This window comes from Aythya marila, assembly GCF_965140915.1.
Source record: "Aythya marila genome assembly, chromosome: 3".
In the NCBI taxonomy this organism is placed as follows: domain Eukaryota; kingdom Metazoa; phylum Chordata; class Aves; order Anseriformes; family Anatidae; genus Aythya; species Aythya marila.
In genome coordinates, this window is record NC_139044.1 from 36,694,360 (window position 1) to 36,715,914 (window position 21,555).

At 40.3% G+C, this 21,555-nt stretch overlaps 1 protein-coding gene across 1 annotated transcript in view; it reads left to right on the top strand.

Moving 5' to 3' along the window:
• The window catches only part of PLB1 (phospholipase B1), a gene marked incomplete at its 5' end in the record, with an annotated part of 73,866 nt that overhangs the window by 29,754 nt on the left and 22,557 nt on the right, over positions 1-21,555 (top strand). The window contains 18 exons of the mRNA XM_082758175.1: positions 946-1,027; positions 1,821-1,925; positions 2,609-2,704; positions 3,181-3,252; positions 3,848-3,907; positions 4,278-4,338; positions 5,069-5,127; positions 6,909-6,976; positions 7,993-8,036; positions 9,281-9,389; positions 13,194-13,245; positions 13,379-13,459; positions 14,625-14,690; positions 15,053-15,153; positions 17,521-17,602; positions 18,066-18,170; positions 19,941-20,036; positions 21,166-21,237. Coding sequence (XP_082614301.1) covers positions 946-1,027; positions 1,821-1,925; positions 2,609-2,704; positions 3,181-3,252; positions 3,848-3,907; positions 4,278-4,338; positions 5,069-5,127; positions 6,909-6,976; positions 7,993-8,036; positions 9,281-9,389; positions 13,194-13,245; positions 13,379-13,459; positions 14,625-14,690; positions 15,053-15,153; positions 17,521-17,602; positions 18,066-18,170; positions 19,941-20,036; positions 21,166-21,237 — 1,411 coding nt within the window. The remainder of the gene's footprint in view (positions 1-945; positions 1,028-1,820; positions 1,926-2,608; positions 2,705-3,180; positions 3,253-3,847; positions 3,908-4,277; positions 4,339-5,068; positions 5,128-6,908; positions 6,977-7,992; positions 8,037-9,280; positions 9,390-13,193; positions 13,246-13,378; positions 13,460-14,624; positions 14,691-15,052; positions 15,154-17,520; positions 17,603-18,065; positions 18,171-19,940; positions 20,037-21,165; positions 21,238-21,555) is intronic.

Below are 21,555 nucleotides of genomic sequence, written 5' to 3' on the forward strand. Positions count from 1 at the left end.
TAAGTTTGCTTTGCTTATGTTACTAAAATATTTCTGAAATACAATTTAGGCTTGTTCTACTTCTCATATAAATGTTCTGCAGAAGTCGAATCGTATTGTTTTATTAGTTGCTCTCTATTCAGACAAGTTTGGAGGTAGGGACACACATACTTTATACGTATCCATGGTTCTATGGGAAGTATTACTCAGGAATGCTTCACTATGAACAAATTAGAGGATTTTTTTAAAGGAGTCATTTGTTCTCATTTGGTTTCATGATAAAGAGGCATGCCCAGAAATGGGGAACACCAGAAGAAAAAAATCATGTGCTAGAGGACCTGCGTGCAGGGAAGGATAAAGGTGGCCAACATGAGCTCACAGAAACTTAAAATAGCTCCAGTTGGAAGAGAAATCAGGGGGTCATCTGCCTCAAGTCCCTGCACACAGCCCGGCCAGCTTCAAAGGTAGAGAAAGTTGCTCCAGGCTGTGTAGGGTCAAGCTTTGAGTCTCTCCAAGGATGAAGAATCCAGCTTCCCTCTGGGCATCTGGTTTGGTGCTTTACCCCCCTCCACATGCTGCAACTTGGGTTTAAAGCATCTGTCCTCACCCCTTCCCACAACTGGTAGCTTCACTCCAAGCAGCTCTCCTGCTGCGTTGTTACTGCTACAGGTGACCCTAAGTCCCTTTAGCAAGGCAAAAGGTGCTGCAAGGGCTGGGACTGGGACATCATGGTTTCTCTCTGCCACTCCTTCCTTCTCTCTCTTGTCCTGTGTTCATGATTTTATCCCTAATAATGTTTCTTGTCAAGAATCAGGGCTGTGCAGAAACTCGGGGATGACGTTCAATCCTACCATTGAAAAGTCTGTCAGAAAAATCCCCCCCAGAGAAGCTTTTAACCCTGCAGATTTTCATCTAGTGAAAGGGAAAAAGACGAGCGGGTCTCAGCATGTTGTTCTCATCCTGCAGGCTTTTGTGCCCTTGTGTACTGAAATATGATGACAATTCCACTGAGGTCGAGCAGTTGGTCAACTTCAACAAAAGGTATCAGGTAAGACTAATGCATTTATTGATTTATTTTTACACATTTAGTGTAATCCTTCTGTTCTTCTGTCCTAGAAGTAGTGTGGATTTTTTTTGCCCTTTTTTTTTTTTTTCTTTCCACTGGGAATGAGAAACAGTGCAATAGCAGGGTCTGTAGTAAGAGACATAATCAAGTGACCACAGAGGGGTGAATATTGGGAGTTGGAGGGTAGTTTGCACTTGTTTTAATGACATATTTGTAGTTGTGATTTAACAACAACAACAAAGCAGTTGTGAGGGAGATGTGACTTAGCTCAAGATCTTTACAACTCTGGTTCACTAAAATAACAAAACAGATCAGGAAACATCTGTTAAAGAGTCATAGAAAGTAGAGGGCATCAGTGTGCCAGCAGTTTCTTGATCACTTATCTTGCTGGAGATAAGATTAAGTCAAAGAATGTGATAAATTTGGAATGAACTTTGGGCACGGGCTGCCAGCCAAACTGAAAACACTTCACTAGCTCTGGAAGAACATCTTTTTGACAGAATACCTAATTACTGAGCATGTTGCCTGCATGTGTTAGTCAGGTAATGATCCACAGGCTGTCTTGCCGTAGAAATGTCTGGGATGAGTCTCTGTGAAGGACCTCTGCATTTTCTACCTGGCACAGGCTGGCAATCGCTGTCGTGTCTGGGTTTCTGCACGGAGGAGAGGGAATGCCTGCGTGAGATGTACAGTAATGAGGGACCCAGTGAGCTGAGTGTAAAAGAAAGAAAGACGACAACATGTTTATTTATTTATTTATTTTGTGCTCTTAAAGGAAAGAACCAAAGAGTTAGTGGAGAGTGGAAGATACGACACTAGGGAAGATTTCACAGTGGTTCTGCAGCCATTCCTGACTCATGTCGACATGCCAAGAACACAGGTAAAACAAATAAACAAAACCCCTACACTAAATCCTAGTGCAGCACTGATTTCTTGGAATTGTCCTGACTTGTTCTGGTAAATGTGACCAGCAGTATTCTGGCCTTATAATTCTTATAATCAGCTAAGGTAACATTTAAAATAGCAGAAAATATTTATGGAATAACTTGGAGATAATGGGCAACGGCAATGTACTCCTTGATGGCACTATTTTAGACATCAAATCCACTCCTCTACAATTACAGACAATTGTGTAGAAGATATCAGTTCAAAGTATTCACCAGGGAGCACTCATCCTACATCCCCCACACATCACGAAGTCCCTTCCAGTACTTTGGTAAAGCTAAGACTTCTAGTATAAAAACCCTTGTGCCATGAAAGATTATAATGTGTGAGTCTCTGGGGAAATAAGGAGTATGATCAATGTCTGTGCACAGGTATTCTGTGTGACCAGAGTCAGAGTGGTCTGTGTGCCTTAATACTTTGGAAATCATTTATTAAAAAGGCTCAAAGGGCTTCACAGTCTTGACTTACTAGTGTTCTCCAGCCCAGTTTAATTCTCTTCATCTCAGAGGCCTTTGCAGCTATGTTAATTTGAAGTCAGATGGGATTTTTCACAGGGGATAATGCACAGCTTGTTGCACATTTACTGCTCTCTGTGACAGCACCCATCTCGTTATCTAGGAGGGGTTGCCTGACAATTCATATTTTGCCCCAGACTGCTTCCACTTCAGCCAGAAGTCTCATTCCCAGGCTGCACGTGCTTTGTGGAACAACATGGTAAGATGTTAAAGGTTGGGTTTGTTGCACTTTGTCCTCTCCATCCTTGTCTTAGCAGGAAAAAAAAATCACCTAAGAGAACTACTATGTAACTAGCCCTCTCTCTTTTACACCATTAATTATGTTTATAAAAGGAAAGAGTGTTCATTTGGAGAAAAGTCACCTCAACTGTTAAACCAGTCATATCAAAACAATAAATCTCAGGATACGTTAAAACTATGAGTGTTGGACATCTTTGGGGAGATACTGCACACCTGCCACTGATCATCAGACCGCTTTTGGTACATACAGGGATTAAACTTTTCAATATGAAACGCAGCAGTGAGTGACATCACCAGAGAAGGTGCAGTGAGCAGTGTTTGTCTTGCTGTGTTGCAGGGGTGGTTCCAGCAGCTGGTAATGCAGTTACCCTCTGCTCTCTGATGCTCATTTGCTTTTCTTCTCTGCCCTCCCCCCCCAATCTTATATTCCCACAGCTGGAACCCGTAGGGAAGAAGACAGATAATCAACAAATAGGAAATGAAATTTCTCTCAAATGTCCAAGTGAGGTAAATTACAAGCGTATCTGTATTTTTATGGTGGTGTTGGGGGTTGCTGGAAGTCTGCTTGTGCTATCACCAACTGCCTGGAGCACTGTTTCTGTGAGCCAAGATGGAGGGCTGGAGGTAAACTTCCTCACAGTCATGTATCATAGTCAGCCAAAACACAAGGGCAGAGTGTTTTGCCTGCCTAGCATCCATGTTGGATGAAAGACCTTCAGTGAGGGAAATAGAGCAACACTGGCATTGGTCTGGGTGGCTTGGCTGAGACCTGTGAAACTATCTCTGGCTGGCATGAACCTGGGTAGTGCCTGTGATGTCAAGCTTCTTGCTAACCATGCACAGCATGGGTGCGGTGAGCAGGGTCCTTAGAGCATTCTGTAAATTCTGGCTCTGTAAAATAGTGCTCTAGGTTTACACTGTTATTGGATATTCAAAATGCCTCTTTTTTTTTTTTTTTTTTTTTTTTTTTTTAAATCCCTGGGCTTTGTTTGCATCAAGTTAATAATCACCTGCAGACGTCTAAGAATGAAAAGTTGGGGAGTAGAAATCTCCCTGTATTTTCCTGATGCTTTGCATTGACTCAGATTGTCTTATTTTTCAGGCTGAGCCATTCCTGAGGACGTATAAAAACAGTAATTACACATACCCTAACCAAACTCCAGTAAGTATCAACATCAGCATCCCTCTGTTACTGTGCTGCATTTGTTCCTGTATAGCCATGAATCATGCTTTGCACCACAGGTGATATCACTCTTTGGCTAAAGGGCAAAGAACAGGAAAGTATTCCTTGAGTAAGGCAAAATACATCCAGAAACACCTGTAAGGATACATGCTCAGACATCACAGTTATCAGTACAGGATGCTAATCCAAACAACGCTGAATATGACTATTGAATTGGGCAACCAAGACTTGTCTTATTACTTACACGTTAAACATGCTCTGGTTTATCCACTTGGTCTGCTAGGAATATCCAGGGTACTGCTGACTGTATTTCCTAGCCAATGCTATTCATCCTTCTTCTTCTCTTTAGAATTATGGAAGCCAACTGCTATGTGAGGACAGATCTCCATCCTCCCCTTCTTCAACTTCAGGTAGTCTTACCCGGTTTGTGTAGGAGGCTGAATTACTTTCAACTGTCCTTCAGGATGACTCTTCATTTTTGCTGAAATGATTGCTGGACTGTGAAAATACTGCTCAGAAAAGATGTCATGTTTTTCAGCAACTACTTAATAGATATAATGCCAAACCATCACATGAAGTAACATTCTAAATAGCTTCACTTAGCTCACTGACAGTGGAGAACTTCAAAATATCTTGCAAGAAAAGCCAAACTCGTGTGCTGACACAGCTTTTAAGTGATACCACCTAAATCTTAGAGAAGGGAACCGGAAACACAGCTTCATGCATGTCAGTCTGGGATATAGCAGTATTCAGGTCTTCAGTTAACTTCATACTGTCTTCTCCTTACTCCTTCTCTACCTTCTTAAAGCTTTTAATATGCCGTTACTGGTTTATACAATACTGCATTTTTTTTTTATTGTTAGCTTAGTGTTGGACATTGATTACAATGTATTGTTATTTTCTCCTCGCTCTTCTGTCTTTTTGGTAGCAATGTTAGCTATTGAGGGGCTGGATAATATGCATGTGCTGCTGCTACAACCATGTAAGATGAGCTGGAGAGAGCTCCTGTTTAACCACCTGGGTATTGCAAAAGCAATGTGGCTGAGCATCAGAATGCACAACAACGTGTTTTACATATGGAACCATGAAAATGCATGGCTGTTCCCTATCTGGTTTCAACTGCATCTCTTTCTTTTATAGTGCATTCCCTAAAGCCAGCTGATGTGAAAATTATAGCAGCCCTTGGGGATTCTTTGACGGTAAGAAGACAGTGTTTTTACTGTTCTCTTGGTAAAACTACAAACATGTGCCTTCTCTAGTGGAGCTGAAATGATTGTTGTACCTAGATGTAAAGATCCAATCATTCGCAGATGATAATAGACCTAGCAGCTATAACAAGAAAGGTGTCAGTTCTCCTGCTCTGTGTTCCCCCCCCCCCCCCGCATATATTCACATGATTTGGAACAAAGACAAATCCTTTAAAGAGGTATTTAAAAGGTTTGCTGAATTGGAGACAGAAGAGATTAGATGTTGTTGAAATTAATGGGACTTAATGCAAACATTAGGGTCCAATGTTTCAAAGTTTTTACGAACAGGTACAGATCAGTGAACCCATCCTTTTCCCTCAGTTCTTTCTGGAATAGCATGTGACTAAGGGATATTGGAAAATAGTGTATTTATTTTATCATTAATGGATGAACAGGGGTGAGAACCCTCTGACTATCCATTTCAGGAGATACTCAGAATGTTTATTTTTCCTCTTTTAACTCACAGCTAATTTCTTTATTGAGATGTAGTTCTTGCTGAGGATGATTATCTTTGGCAGGCTGGAAGGAATATGTATCAAGATACAGACATCCTAAATTCTGATACATGTTTATGCCCAATTTTTTCCTACCAGCCGAAGACTGAAGCTTTACAACCAGCTCATAGGAAATGTTGGGCAGAAAGACAGTTGAAATCTCTAGGATCTCTGAATGTGAGCCTTAACAACAAAGACACAGTTTGTGCTTACAAACCATGAAGCCTTTCCAACTGTCTGACAGGCATGTTGCTAAAACTCCTACATGCATGAGGTTACCAAAATAAATAGCAGCATTTCTATGCAAACATGCAATGTTGATCTAAGCAAGATAGTTAGTATCTAGCTGCAGTTGCAATATTACAATATCCAGGCCCCTGCAGGTGATTCTGCTAAGTATAGTCTGTAGAAACTGACGATAAAATCTGTTTTCATAGAAACAGCAGTTTTGCATTGCTGTCCGATCTGGACTTGGCCCATGCGTAGTTATTCTGAACACCAGTCTTCCATTAACTCAATAAAGCTTATATAGAGGAGAAAATGTATTAGCATGGTTTTAATATGAAGTATTAGTATGATTTAATCTGAAGTAGCAGAATCTGTGATTCTGTGATAGCAGTAAATAGTCTGCCTGGTATTGTGATATAGTAAAGTACTACCTAGTACCCAGATTTAACATGAGACAAAAGCATAACAGCTGGCAGACACTCTGCTTCTGAATTCCCTTGTTTTGTTAAAGAGGGATGTAGTTGCCAGATTGCCCTTCTTCAGTATAAGCGTAGAGGGTGCTTTCTTTCTTCCTCTTATACTACTATAAAACTCACCATTTAGCACATAACTTTTCAAATAAAGACATTACAGTACTTCTTTCTGAGATATGTTTGTTTTCTGTGCTGAGTTTTATAGTGTTCCTTATTAGCCTGAAAGCTTTATGGGGTTGTTTGAGATGTTTTCATCATTCTTGAGTAATGCAATGTAAATGAGTTATTCAGCTCACCCAGACCTACAAGAAGAAAGCTTTTGTTTCACTGATTCGTCATTTATTTTGTGCATCATATACAATATGATGCTTGTAAATAATTACAAAAAGTATTGATGCATTTTTCAGGAGGAAGGTGGGGAAAAAACAGATGTATTCTAAAGCTTGTGAAGGGTTGCATTCAAAAGTAAATAAAATGACTAATGTGTGACTTTCTATTGTGCTTTAATTTCATTGGGTTTATGAAATATAATGCCCAGGCTGGAACGGGAATTGCTTCATACAATCTCACAGATTTGGACACCGAATATCGGGGACTGTCATGGAGGTAAGTTTTCAGGCAAGGTGATGAGAATATGTGCATTATTTCCTGTGCAAAATATTATTTTCCACATGTTCCAGGGCTTTCAGCTGTCAGATAGTGGAAAAAGATTTGCTTTCTGGTTAACATTTCTTGTGAAGATATGTCAAGATCCAATATTTGTCACAAAACTGGATTTACACAATGTTTTCAGCAATAGAGCTTCAGTTTGCCTTTTAACTGCTCTCACGCTTTTATCTTCAGCTACTTTTGACAGTTGGTAGTTTTATGGTGGGCTGGAGATCTGCAAAACTGGAGAAAAATCACTGGAACAAATAAATTAGGCCATGTTGCTTTGGGGAGTTCTCGAAGTTTGACATTTCTGAATTTTTTGTAGAACTGCGAAAACCAGTTTCACTGCAGAACTTTTACCACATACAACAGAAATTTGTAAAAGATGAAATTGGAGGTGGGGTGACGATATAGCTGAATTGACATTGACTGAAGCAGTTCTGTGCTGTCCTATCTCCTCTACATAAGCCAGAGTTTGGCCTCAGCGTGGCCCAGCAATTTAAAAGCTGGAGAGAACATACTGCTACGCAGGAAGACCGAAAAAGAGATAAAGGAGCTGGTGCCTCAGCCATATGTCACCTGAGGGACTGGCTGGTTGGTGCTGCCTTAGAGCGGCTTTGTGAGGCTGGAACTGGTCTTCAGGTCTGCCCTGAAATCTGCAGTACTTTACAGCTCTGTCATTCAAATATGTAGCTGTCTCAGGCATTTTCTGGTATTTCATAATGATTAACTGTGCCTCTGCAGAGCCGCATGCACATAAATTTTTCTGATGAGCAACTTTACCACTGAAACCTCAGCAATTTTCCCCAAAGCACTTGCACGTCTGTCCTTTCCAAGTAGTATGATAGTTTGATAGTTACCAAATTAATAATCCTTCACCTTTTCTTATGAGGTATAGTAGGTTTTCTCTTTATGTGTTGTCTGTGTCCAGCTAAGAGATGAGTAACTTGTATTTCTCTTTCTCGTTTTAGTATTGGAGGGGATGCCTCATTAGAGAACGTAACAACTCTACCTAGTAAGTAAATGCTTTGCTAGATTTAGCTGTGGCAAGTCTGGAGAGAGGGAATGGGCTGATTCATAATAATTTTACAGAGAGCTCTAAGCCATTTGAGAGTAATTCACAAGACTTACCTTTCAAAGAAACAATATCCTAGGACTAATGAAAAAAAGTTTCCTTCATCAGTAAAATTGAGAAGCAGATAGAAAATTCTTTCCTTCCTTTTCCCTCTCCCTTCTCAAACTACTTAGTGAGTGTTATTTGAATTTCTAAATAAGCTTGCTATGTCCATGCTTGTGTTGTAATTAAAACTTACTTTTAATAAATATTCTACCACTTTTTTTTTTTTTTTTTTTTTTTTTTCTTCCAAAAAGGGATGTTTGCAGAGAGCAGACCTCTTTAGTAAACATGTCTCACTAGCTCTATACGTAACATGAATGGAATAATTTTAACTTTGTTTTCATTGAAACTTGCAACCTCTCCTAACTCAGCCTACTGTTAATGTAAAACCACTGGAGTTTCAGTTTGGATTAAATAAAATAAATTTTCATCTGAAGAGGGCTGATAAATTGTCCTTTTGTGTGTTGCCCATTATTGTAAGTGGAATTTGACAAGAATATCATTAGAATGTCTTATTGATTGTTATAAGCAATTAATTGATTCACAAGGTACAACCTTTGACAAAACCTTCATTAAAATGTGGTTAAATTCAGTCTTGGAGATTAAGGTAGCTTTTATGGTTTATAGTGTGACCATTTTCACATTCAGCTCAGAAATTTTCTGTCTGCCTCCTTCTGGAAATGACTATTGAGTGTGGTGGGAATTCACCATGCATCTGAGGCTTTCTTCAAATTTGTCAGTAGTATGAGATGTTGCACAGCTGCAAAGTGGACCCAGATTGTTTAGCTGAAAACAAGCTCCTGCTTTAACCCTCCTGGGTTAAAGCCCCTCTGAGGCTCATTTCACAAAGTCACCACCGCATGACTGGGATGGTTTTAATTTAGACCTTAACAGCTACAACATGAAAGCGACCTGGACATGGTAGTCTTTGGTTCTGGTCAGCTTCTGTTGGCAGTGCAGGGTGCACAGCAAGCACATGCTGTCTCATCACTGCTAGCTGGTTGTCCCTCTTGCTGCTCTTTGGTGGATGAAACAAAATGAGGCTGCAGCAGCTGCAATGTGCTGTCAAAACTGTGACAGTTCTGATCTCACTAGGCGGGGAACAGATATATTTTCTCTTCGTTGTCATCTTTCTTTTTCAGACATCTTTCGAGAGTTCAATGCTATGATCGAGGGCTATTCAACTGGCACTGGGAGTGTGAATGACTCGAATGCATTCCTTAACCAGGCAGTTCCTGGAGCAGAGGCTGAGTATGTAGCTTTTTGTTTTACTTTCGCAGGTGATGGATGCTTCATCTACTTCCCTTTCAACTGTCTCAAATGCTGACACAACTTGCTCTGAACAGCAAGCAAAACCAGTCTAGTTGGAGCTGAAAATTAGCTCAAAACATATTAAATGTATGGGCTTATTTCATACCATAACTTTCAAATGAAGCCAACAGTCCTGGTTATGAAATCTGCAAACAAAAAATTGAAAGAAACTATTTGGTGGTGGTGGTGGTTTCTACACTTCCTCTTCAACATCCATTCATTTATCTATTTGTCTATAAATATCTTAGAGCATGGATGTTTTCAGAAAATGAACGTGTAGTGAATTGTTAAAGAGTTAATTGGAGGAAAAACTAGATGAAATCTCCCATAACTGGCCTCAGGCATCTGGATAGGCAGGCAAGAGTGGTTGAAAGAGAGGAAAAATCAGCCACAGTCTGGACTCAAGAGAAAAAAGAATTGCAGATGGTCATGTGTAGGTTTTGGTGCATTGCAGACCTTGTGCAGTGATAGTTCTGCAAATTTAATAGGAATTGTGTTGTCTTGCAGTCATCTCATTTTGGCTATTTGATTTTAGTCACACCTGGGAGACTGCAGGAGTTAAGCTTTGATATACTGCTTATCCTAGAAGTCCCTGGTTTCTTATTGAAAGCGTCAGTCCTATTTAATTAACGAAACAGATGGCTGCTGGAATTCAGTCATAGCTTGGGCATAGGGTTTGGCAGACTGTGCCTGGGTTTGACAGTGTTAGTTGATATTACCCAGAACTCCATAATTTAATATTTTTGTTTGTTTGTTTAAAGAAAAAATATTCTTCTTAAAGAGGCCTTGGGAGTGACATTTAGAAGCCAAGTGAAGTGTCTGAGTTTGTTGTATCTAAGCAATGATTGTTAGGATTTATCAGGTATTGTTTATCACTCTCCTGCACACCTTGAGTAACTTCTGACTCACACTAGTAATCTCAGTAAATGCTTGTATTTCCTGGCAGAAATGGTCCGCTAGGTCTCCTGACATATGTTACAGCCCCTCATACCTCAGAGAAGGGATTTTGTTTCCTAGTGATGACTGAACGTGTCTGTTTCTGTGTGTCGGTGAAACACTTGCAAGGATTACAGCTCTGCTTGAGCCATTTGTGAGAGTTTATCACCATGTTGCTAGATGCAGCACGTATTACTTGAGGTTTTGCTTGTTATAGGAAAGAATGAGGTAGGTGGTTGTCTTACGTTTTATATCAATTAAATCCTAAAGTAGAGAATTCCTGTAAACTGCTACAGCAATATCCCTGAACTTTGAGATGCCTGTTTTGGGGCTCTTCTCCATCATGTTATGATGGATCTGAGGAGTCATATGCATCCTAGTTTAATTATTGAAATGCATTGCAACATAAGGAAACATTTCTCCTGTTTTAGATGATTGGACCTGGAATGATAATGCAGTCCAACACTTATTCTTCATCACCTCAAAATATATCTCTTCCTATTACCCAGAGGACAAAAATAGTCCATGAATGAAAGCTAACGCTGATATTTCAGAATTGCTACCTGGCCTGTCTCACTGCTGGGTGCCAGTCTGGGAACTGTTTTCCAGATATGCTGGGTCTTTTCTGAAAGGACGTGGTTCTGCACCCTTACTAGCTTTTGAAGAACAGGACTTATTAAAGTGAAATCAGTGGCTGCTTTGAAGAGCTATTTACTGAATGTAGCAGTGTAGACAAAACTTTCTTGAGCCCACCCCCATTCATTGCCAAAGTGCTTAAGTACATATTGGAGTTTAGGATGTATCTAAAGCATGCTGTTGAAGCAGAGCCTGGCTTATGTCTCTGATTGCACTTGAAAAAATGAGGCTAAGAACTTAAGACTGAGAGAACAGGTGACAGGAACTGTGAATATCTATTTCCCATTAGCAGACTTTCTGTTGATTAAGATCTAAATTTGGTGGAGGCTGCAGCTCAAGAATAGATGATCACTGCCTCTGCTTCATTCAAAATGTTCAATCTTACTGACTGTGTTGGCTCAGGATGCAACAGCACTTCAGTGACTGCATGAGAAATGAAAGGTGTTGCAGATTGCCAGGTCAATAAGGAATGTTTTCCTCTGCATTAATATTGAAGTCAATGCACTAGCTTAGTATCCATGGTAAGAACAGAAGGAATTCTTGACCACTTGTGATTGTTTTTGGGATATAAGTAAGTAGGTTATGACTGGGGATAAGGGTAATGGCAAAGCGAACTACATGTGTGGGGTGCCTGTTTCACGAGTAAATGCATGACAGAGCTCATTCCCCATTAAATACTCTTATGTTAGTGTTAGATCAGTATTTGGTTAAAGAAGGGTGGTGAGAAATAACTCCTGTTCCTACAGCAAATACAGCATTGCAAAGGAGAGCTACTCTCTGGTTACTGTACAAAACCAGTATCATGCTTATTAATGTCATATGATGTCTAGAGAAGGGCTACGAAGCTGGTGAAGGGCCTGGAGCACAAGTCCTGTGAGGAGCAACTGAGAGAACGCAGGTTGTTTGGTCTGGAGAAGAGGAGGCTCAGGGGAGACCACATTGCTCTCTACAACTACCTGAAAGGAAGGTGTGGGGAGCTGGGGGTCAGTCTCTTCTCACAGGTGATAGGACTAGAGGGAGTGGCCTCAAGTTGGCCAGGGGAAGGTTCAGGCTGTGAATTAGCAGACATTTCTTCTCAGAAAGAGCAGTCAGGCACTGGGACAGGTCGCCCAGGGAGGCGGTGGCATCACCGTCCCTGGGGGTGTTCAAGGAAAGGTTGGACATGGTGCTTAGGGACTTGGTTTAGTGGGTGATAGTGGTGGTAGGGGGGTGGTTGAACCACATGATCTTGGAGGGCTTTTCTCACCTTGATGATTCTATGCTTCTATATACAGTCAGAGAAATGTTTGTAACAAGAACCTAGTGACTGATGCAGCTCCAGAGCTGCCTGGCAGGCCAAGCTTTCTAACCACTTTCTCTTTTCTATGCATATTTGAGTATCAACATGTCCGGGCAGTCAAACAAGGTTGAAGTGTTTAGCCAAGGTAACCCAGAATTAGTAGCAATTTTATATATACATGCATATGAACATACATATGCAGTTGTATTTATACATATATATATATATATGTTTGTGTATACATTCAAAAGAGAGAGGGTGTTAGCATAGCTGTTGAAAAACAGCAAGGCTGTCATCTTGTGTAAGTGATCTTGGAAGTTGCTTGGATTTTTAATTTGCTTAGAAAGGTAGAGTGTGCTAAGCTGTTTTACACCATTGAAAATTAAGTATTGACTTGGGGTGCAGGCTACAGGAATGGGGGATGAGTACGCAGTGAACTCTGAAACACCTCAGCTTTACAGGGCTGGGTGAGCCATGGTGCGTGCACAAACATTGCTCAAGAGGTCAGTTAAATATTGAGACTTGGGATTCCCTCCTCACTTTAGTACACGAGGAATAGCTTGATAGTAGCCCATTTCTGAACAGGCCATCTGCTAACAAACATGTTGCTGTGTCTGTCATTTTAGCTGCTAAGCAGTGTAATAGAAAACTAAACTTATGGTTCCACATTAATTATTGAACTTGAGTAAAATCTGTATTCAAATCCAATTTGATGATAACTCTTCATAAAGATGTGAACATGAAATTTGGTTACTGCAAAACGAGGATTACACTGCCTCATCGGTAACTCTCCTGGTATCTGACAGCTCACAGATTTAAGGTGTCCAAAGTGCATTAATATCGTGCTCTCCATAAGGGTGTGTCATTCACTCATTGGTTGCTCTTCTTCACAGGCACTTACCAACCCAAGCAAGAACTCTCCTGAGACTAATGCAGACTGATTCTGTAAGTTACCTGGGACTCTGATCTTACAGCATAAGAAGAAACAGGTGTTGCTTCACATGATAGATCCATCTGCAAAGATGCCAAGTGCATATCAAAGAAATTTGTGCTTACTCTTTTCTTCTTTGTTACACAGAGAATTGACTTCAATGCTGACTGGAAAATCATAACCGTGTTTATTGGAGGAAACGATCTGTGCAACTATTGCAAGGACCCTGTGAGTATTAGAACCTGTTAACTAAAATGGTGATGGGACTGTGATATCAGTACGTCAAGGGAAATCCACAGATCCTTAGAGCCTTCATAGAGATTATCAAAACAGCAGTACATACAATTCACAATTGAGGTTGCTGCAGACAGTGCCCTGATTAAAAAACAAACCAACAAACAAAAAAAACCATTTACCAGCAACCAAGTAAGATGGTTGTGTTCTCTCTGGCTTACTCCAGGGTAAGAACCACTTTTTGTCTTTTCTGGCCACGAGCAAAAAATGGAAGGGAAGAAAAGCTTCCTTTGCCTGATCTGGTAATTGCTCTACTGCTAGCAATGCCTCATTAGATATCCAAGAAAGAACTGTACTGCTTTGAACTACCATCAGTCCAATCCTACAATGTTTGTCATCACCCCATAACTCGTATTGTAGGAAAGTGCTAGGGACAGGTGAGGTATGTATGAGAGAAGTTGCTGCAGTGTAGCAATTCATTCAGCAGCAAGTCATTTGAATTTTATGCTTCACTGGATTGTGAAGAAGCCTTTAGGGCTGCTGTAAGGAGATCATGGGATTTGAGTGGGCAGGTGATGGGGAGAGGCCACCTTTCTCTGTCAGATCTTACTCTCTTACTTTAAATATGAAAATTTCCTGTGAGTGCTTTCAGTTCTCCTGCAACCACTTGTGCTTGGGAAATGTGCTGCTCCTGCAGTAGCCTTGCTATAGGCATCATTGCTGCTACCACCAAGTATTATAGCTTTATTTACAGTCGTGTCCTTGACTAGCAATGATTTCTCCTGATTTTATGAGAGCTTATCAATTGGCTCTGAGCATGCTTGTGGTTGCCTGATTTATGCTTTTCAGCATGTGATCAGATTAGGTTCCTTCCCGTATCCTTACGTAAAGCACCCAGTGGACTGGTTAAACATACAGCTTAATATAGGTTTATTTTAAATAGGTTTATTTTAAATCCAAAATGTGACTGAGTCTTTCTATATTTTAGACTAATTGATATGCATAACATTCTTGGCCTCTAGAAAGAAGCAAGAATATTCTCCTGACCACGGTGTTGTATGGCAGAAAAGGAAAAGAATTAATGTGATTCTTTATCTTTCCAACCCAAATGCCTTGTGTCCCCATTTAGCAATAATCTCTTTTGTTCTCTTTCTATCAGTATCACTACTCAGCTGTAAATTTCACTAGTAGAATTCAAGAAACTCTTGATATTCTGCATGGACAGGCAAGTACTGTGAAATTGTCCTGGTACTGTAGCTTGAACTGGTGTATAATTGATGCATGGGTTTCTTCCATTTTGGTACCAAATGTGGTCTGCTGACTTTAATACGAGCAACTGCTCATGTGGTGTCTGAGAGTAATGAGATGCTGTTTGAAATGAGAGGCAGCAGCATTGAACCATGGTGTTGGAAAAGGATCAACAGCAGAGTTGAAGTTTTGTGGGTTTTGTTGTTTCTTCTTTTTTTTTCTCCTCTCAACAAGAGAGAAAGGGAAGGGGTGTTGAATGACTGGACTTTGACTTAAATTAAGTGCACTGTGGGTTGTATAATCAGTTCCTTATAAGGTGAAGTCTGACTTTCCTTTTAGGTTCCAAAAGCTCTAGTGAATCTGGTCGAAGTGATAGACATCCTTCCTCTAAGACAGTTGTTTGTGGATACACAAGTTCCGTGCCCCACTTACCTGGCAGAGTAAGGCTTGTTTGACTTTCTTTTGTACTTGAACTTATTTTTGGTGATGATAAAGCAAGTTCTTTCTCTGTGCTCTTTTCATCATAGAGAAGTGTGTCCATAGCACTACAGTTCCACAGGCATCATCACATCCAGTGCTGATATCATTCTGCCCAATGGAGTTGCCTTATCTTGGCTTTGATCTAAAAGATTCCCAAGTACATTTGTTTTGTTGGCTGCAAATATTTCAGGCAGCTCTTACACTAGTGTGTGACTATTGAGTATATGTAATGGCAGGCCAGTGTTGGTGCACTGGCTTAGAGATGCTCTTTGGCAAAGTTTATGAGTCTGGAGGACTGAGTTGCCTGTTTTAAACAGCAGGGTTTTTGTTTTGTTTTGTTTATTTCTGTTTCAATTTAGCTGAGACATATAAGGACTTCTGATGTTATAGTTAAATAAAATAAGGCACTTTGAGCTACTATTAAGAAGCAGAAGCTTAGGATTCCTGGGATATGGCAACAGTTGGTTTAGGATAAGAGTAAAAGCATGTGAGGCTGCTTAGATTAATACTGGAGAGTTTAGAACATAACTATTCAGTGATCGCATCAGAGAAGGCAAGGCTTGCACAGGATTTGGGGCTGGGACTATAAAAGGGCTAGCAGCACTAGGGTTTCATCTGGACCTGGGAAGGCTTACCAGATTTTGGGGTAGAATTAGGCTTGATAGAAATGAGTGCTCTAAATCGTGCTTCTGGTTTTAGAAGGCAGTTACAGATCTCACTGTGACTCTAATACCGAAAGGGTTGTTAGACATTGGAACAGGCTGCCCAGGGAAGTGGTGGAGTCACCATCCCTGGAAGTCTTTAAAAGACGTTTAGATGTAGAGCTTAGGGATGGACTGCTAGTGTTAGGTCAGAGGTTGGACTTGATGATCTTGAGGTCTCTTCCAACCTAGAAATTCTGTGATTCTGTGATTCTAATGGTACAGGCTAAGGCAGCACATCAGATGATACATAAAATGAGCAAGGTGATGATATTCACTGGCAAGAGAGAGGCTTGGGCTGAGTGTAAAAGGTCAGACTAAAGTAACAGATGTAGCCTTTCTGCACCAAGATTGAGATGACAAGTTTAGGCTCTATGGAGTAGGGTTGCATTAAAGCTAAATGTACATCTGTGGAACTATACTTTGGTTTGGGCTGCTTGTGTTCCCTCCCAGGGCAGGTTAGGATTAAGCTCATTGGCTGGTTAAATTAAGACTTGCGTAATAATTCCTTGGCCTCTTGTTAAGATTGGAGAGGATATGATCTGTAAATCAACTTGACTGAAGACCTTCCTGGCTGAAAGCGTCATGGTTCTGGCCTTTTCATGATGCTGTTAGCATAGATGTAAGATATAGCATCCATAAACCTGCTTACAATAGCTGAGACCGCAAAGTAGGGACACCTCAGAGTAAGGCAACTCTTAACAGGTCATTAATTTTAGTGAAGCTTGGCTCACCTTATCTTGAGTCAATATTTGGGTACATAGGACTCACTGGGCTACTGCTGCCATGGTCTCTTAGCTCTTAAGTTTACAAAATTTGCCAAACATGACTAGTTTGTAGTAAACTAGGCTCCTGCACCTAAGGTTAAGAGTATAGATGGTTGTGCCCTAGAATTTAGGACTTTAAGACAAGGAGATCTTCTGTGCATTTCATTCAGGTTTGAACTGTAAGGTTTCCTGTGGTACATAATGTGCTTGGGTTAAAATCATTGATACAGGGTACCTCAAGATGGGGTTGAATTCTTCAAGTATTTGGATTTTATGGCATTTTGAGGGAATATGAAGTATTTGCAGAGTGGACAGCTATCTCCAGTTTCAGTGTCTTTATTGTAATGAATAATTTACATTCTTTGCTGATCCTCCAAACAGGAACAAATTCTATATCTTGGGAAGGCAAAAAGAATTGTTGATTGGAAAGGGATCAACTCAGAGATAATACAGGCAGTAAATTTCAAAGATCTCTTTTCTAGTTCCAGAGGGAATGGCATGTGTCTCTCTTTGTCAGGCTGCAGGGACTTTAGATGCCTTGCATGGGACAAACTGGCATTCTACAGTGTACCTCACCTTTATGTGCCTGGGGGTGAAACCAAACAGGTATTAGAGTAGCATCATTCATGTGAGGCAGAAAATAATCCAAGGTTAATCCAGAAAATAATCCAAGGAAAATAAGCCAAGGTTTGAAATGGTAAACAATGCTATGGACAATAAGACACTTTCACAGAAATTCAAGTGTACAGATTTCCTTGTTACTCCCATGTCATGAAGATGTTGGGTGGTAAAGGGCGACTTGCATTCTAAAATATCTAATCCTCTATGTTCTTGTTTTCTCCTCTAACCTCTCCCACAGTTATCTGTGTAGTTGTGTTCTCACAGGAGAAGAAAACTCAAAAAACTTAACGATGGTGAGGGAAGCCGTCAGAGCTTACCAGGTATGTTTATTAAGAGAACTTATTACTTTGCCTTCAGTTGAGATGAGCTTTTGATTACCAAGCAACCTGCCTGTTTATAGCAAATCATAGGGTCCTTCAGGGTAAAATATTACTATGAGCTAAGCAGGAGCTAATTTTGATGTTATCCAGAACACCATGCGATAAAAAACAGAAGTAAATCTCTTCAGAAAAAGTGTTTTGTAATACAGATGGACAGGTGAGAGTTCAGTCACCAAAATCCTGTCCCTCACAACTGCAGTATTGTGTTGCAGCCTTCTCAGCCACTTTTACAAGGCTTACCTTTTGCCAATGTCTCTGTCTATCTCAGTTAACAAGCAGAAGCTTCCTAATGATTCTTGGGCTCTCCCTCTAAAAGAAAGAAACAAAAATGCAGACAACAACAAAACAGTTTTTATGCAGAGATGTTGATGGGTTATTGGTGGCTGGGTTTGTTTTCTTGCAGCTTGGTGTTCAGGGACTGGTGGAATCTGGCAGATATGACACTCACGAAAATTTCACAGTGATCATTCAGCCCTTCCTCCGAAATCCCACGATTCCTCTTGATCAGGTATGGTCTAAAGAGACTTACAAATGCAAAGAACTAAATGTGAGTATCTAACATTTACAGAAAGTATGCAAAATAGTTTCAGCTTGTCATGTGCTTTTCTTACTAGAACTTGTTGATTTTTAGTACAACAGATTAGATTTCTTTGTGTAGATATCTGCTCTTTGTTTTACATATTGTTCTATCAGTATGAATTGCTTTTTTGGACAATGAATCAAAACCTGAATCAAGAGGTTGGTTTGTGTATGTTCTCAAGGATATGTAAATACTTTTCTTTCTCAAAATATAGTGTGATTAATAAAAGATGGAGATATTAAGTTACAGTTCTTAAAGCAACCTAGCTGCATTGCTCACTGAAGACTAGAACATCACCTCTTCGTCATGTCCCATAACTTATGTGTCTGACAGAAAGAGAAGTTTTCATATGATCTAGAGGAAACAGCAGCTTTATGTAGTGAGCCCTTTTTCCTGTTATTGGCAATTATATTTCAGTTCCTTGAATAAGTCCCAGCGAGCTGTGAATCTAGGAAGTGATTTGTACCTTCTCTGAAACTGAAACTCCACTTGCTAATTTTCACGTAGATCTGTGCTTCCTTCTCTCACCTGGAACTAAATATGCAGATGCAGCAAAATATTTATCAGGGTTTGCCTTAGTATTATCGAACCAATGGCTAGTGATAAGTTTGAAGAGTTTCAAATACTGCTACAGATAAAACTCCTAAACTTAGAAAACTGGTTGAAAACTTCACAGGTGAAAAAAAACAAACAAACCAGGCTTTTTTATTTTTTATTTATTTATTTTTTATGAAGCTGGTTCCTGTGAAAAGCCATCCTTAGGGGTTTTGTTGCTAAGGTGAGGAACACAAAAATAAAAATAGGAGAAGCAAAGTGTTTCTGAACTTTTTTTTTTTTTTTTTTTTTTATAGTCTCACAAGCATTAGCTGAGATTTTAAGGAAGTTCAGGGTGTTGTCTTTTCCTTATCTCACACAAAATTCAGATGTTCCTGAACTGAAAGCTCAGCCTCTAAACTTGGCAAAAGATCAGATGTAGATCCAAATGCTGGTAGTCATCCTCATTAGCTTGCTCAAACACACTGAATCAAAAAACTGCTCAAGTTTTGGGGGAGGACTGCTCTGAACAACAACAAAAAGTTATTTCAGTTATCTGTGATCTAAACTCTCTGAAAGCCAAGGTATTTAAATGTCCAAGCCTTACTTGCTCCAGACGTCCCAGTATCTGTATTAAAGCACAGCTGTGCTTGTAAAGGAGGCTGTACCTGTACTTAGTCAGTTTGGCTGCCTTCTCTCAAGCACTTGGTTTTTGCTCCTATCAAGCTTGCAGAACTGACACAACTGTGAGAAGATGGCTGGCTTCTGTTCCTTCTGGTACAATGTCTATAAGACGCTCATTCACGTGTAAAGGTACAGCAGAGCATAATGGTGCTGAGGCAGCCAGTTCTGATGTTGTGCCAAGGAGAGGATCCCATTTTTCTCACAGAACCCAGAGAGAGACTAGATACCAAACTCAAAATGGTGTTTTTGCTGCTGTTTTGTGGATCTCTCCTTGGAAGCACATAAGCATTTCTAGCTAAGCTTTTCTGGTAGCTAGTGGACCTGCTGAAGCACGCTTTGTATCACCAGTTAATGAGGCTTTCCACATTGGAGTGGCAAGAAGAAGTAGAGTGAACTGGCTCTGATCTGGCCTCAGAAATCTGAAGTTGGAGCTCTGTGAGTTCTTCCGCACTTACATGTACTTTATGCTTTCATCTGTAGGATGGTCATCCTGATGTCTCCTACTTTTCACCTGACTGCTTCCATCCAAGCCAGAAAGGCCATTCTCAGCTTGCCAGGGCTCTCTGGAATGCTCTGGTAAGGTGACAGGCTCTGCATACAACAGTCTTTAGCTAGACCACAAAGATTATGTAATAAACATTGTAATGAAGTCCCAGATAACTCTGTAACGTGGTGATAGGTGCCCAGTGTTTGTTTCTTCTTTCCTAGTCAGATACCCTCAAATTTCTGCCTACCTACAACCTAGAAGCTCTTGCCTCTTAGATTCGGTGGGGAAGGGAGGGGTGCTGAAGGTGCATGATCAGTCAGTCATGATTTCAGCTGAGCAGCTTGAGATCCATTTCACCCATTGTCATGAAAGTTGGGATATTTACTAAGGATGATGTTTCTATGGGCTGATATGAGAAACCACCAAATAAAGAATCGTGACTACATATGCCAATTTAAAATGGATTACTTAAAAGTGTTTTAAATCCTTGTATTGTGAGAGTCTCACTAGGAATTAAAGTAGCTTTAATTCAGTTTAGCTTTACTACCTTTGAAAATGAATAAAACTTGGTAACAATGAGTCATGAAGATTGGTTAAGCAAACTCATTGTGCTTAGGATTGTAGTGCAGTAGGAGTATGCATGCAGTCCGACGCAGTATCTTAGATCCCAAATGGTAACTTCTTTATACTTTGGGGTAATGTCTTAGCTAAAATGATTGCCTGCAATCATCAAGCAGTACCTCTAATTAAATTTTGTTTAATCTTCTACATATAAACAGCCTTTTCTTGGAGCTGCCATCGTGCAACTTAGCAATAAAAACTGAGGGACTCTTAGTGTCTTCTCTTTTATGCAAGAGAACAGAGTTTACAACCTCGCCTTCTGGCAAAAGTCCAAGGTACTTCATGTGCCTGCCAAAATCATCCTGGAGTTTAAGCTGATCCAGCATAGCTCTCCACTTCCCATTTTAAACTTCTTTCTAGAGTTGCTGTTTTGTTGCTCAGTTGCCATGTTCCTTCTGAGGAGCAAAGGCATTTCAGCTTTGGGTAAATCAAGGTCTGTAAATGCAGGCAGTTTAAAAAAAATAAAATAAATAAATAAAAAAAAAAACAAACTGATAGGTGTGTTTAGATTCTTTTGGATAGAATTGTTATACAAGTGCAAGATGAGCTGAGACAGCTACAAACTTTTGCTTATTTATTTATTTTTGTCCCTCCTAGTTACAGCCTGTAGGCCAGAAAGCTGACTCATTTAACTTCATGGTTGACACTGTCCTCAGCTGCCCGACTCAGGTAAATATCCCCATGTCGTGGAAGATGGGTATCAGGCAGCTGTACATACTTGTGTGGCCTGCAGACAGCAGGGGTTCAATATGTCTGGGGCAAGTTTGCTGAAAACTTTCCTCCTCTGCTTACCTCTGAATGAACAGGTGCTATCAATGTACCTTCTCTGGTATCCCTCGGCCTTTTATTGTGCAGTGAATGCTGACTGAGAACATGCTGATTTACGTGTTTTCAGTTTTAGCCTAAACAAATGTGCCTTTCTTCATTAATACAGGCTCCATTAGTAGGGGACAAAACCAACTATGCAGTCTGTACGTTCTCTTTTGC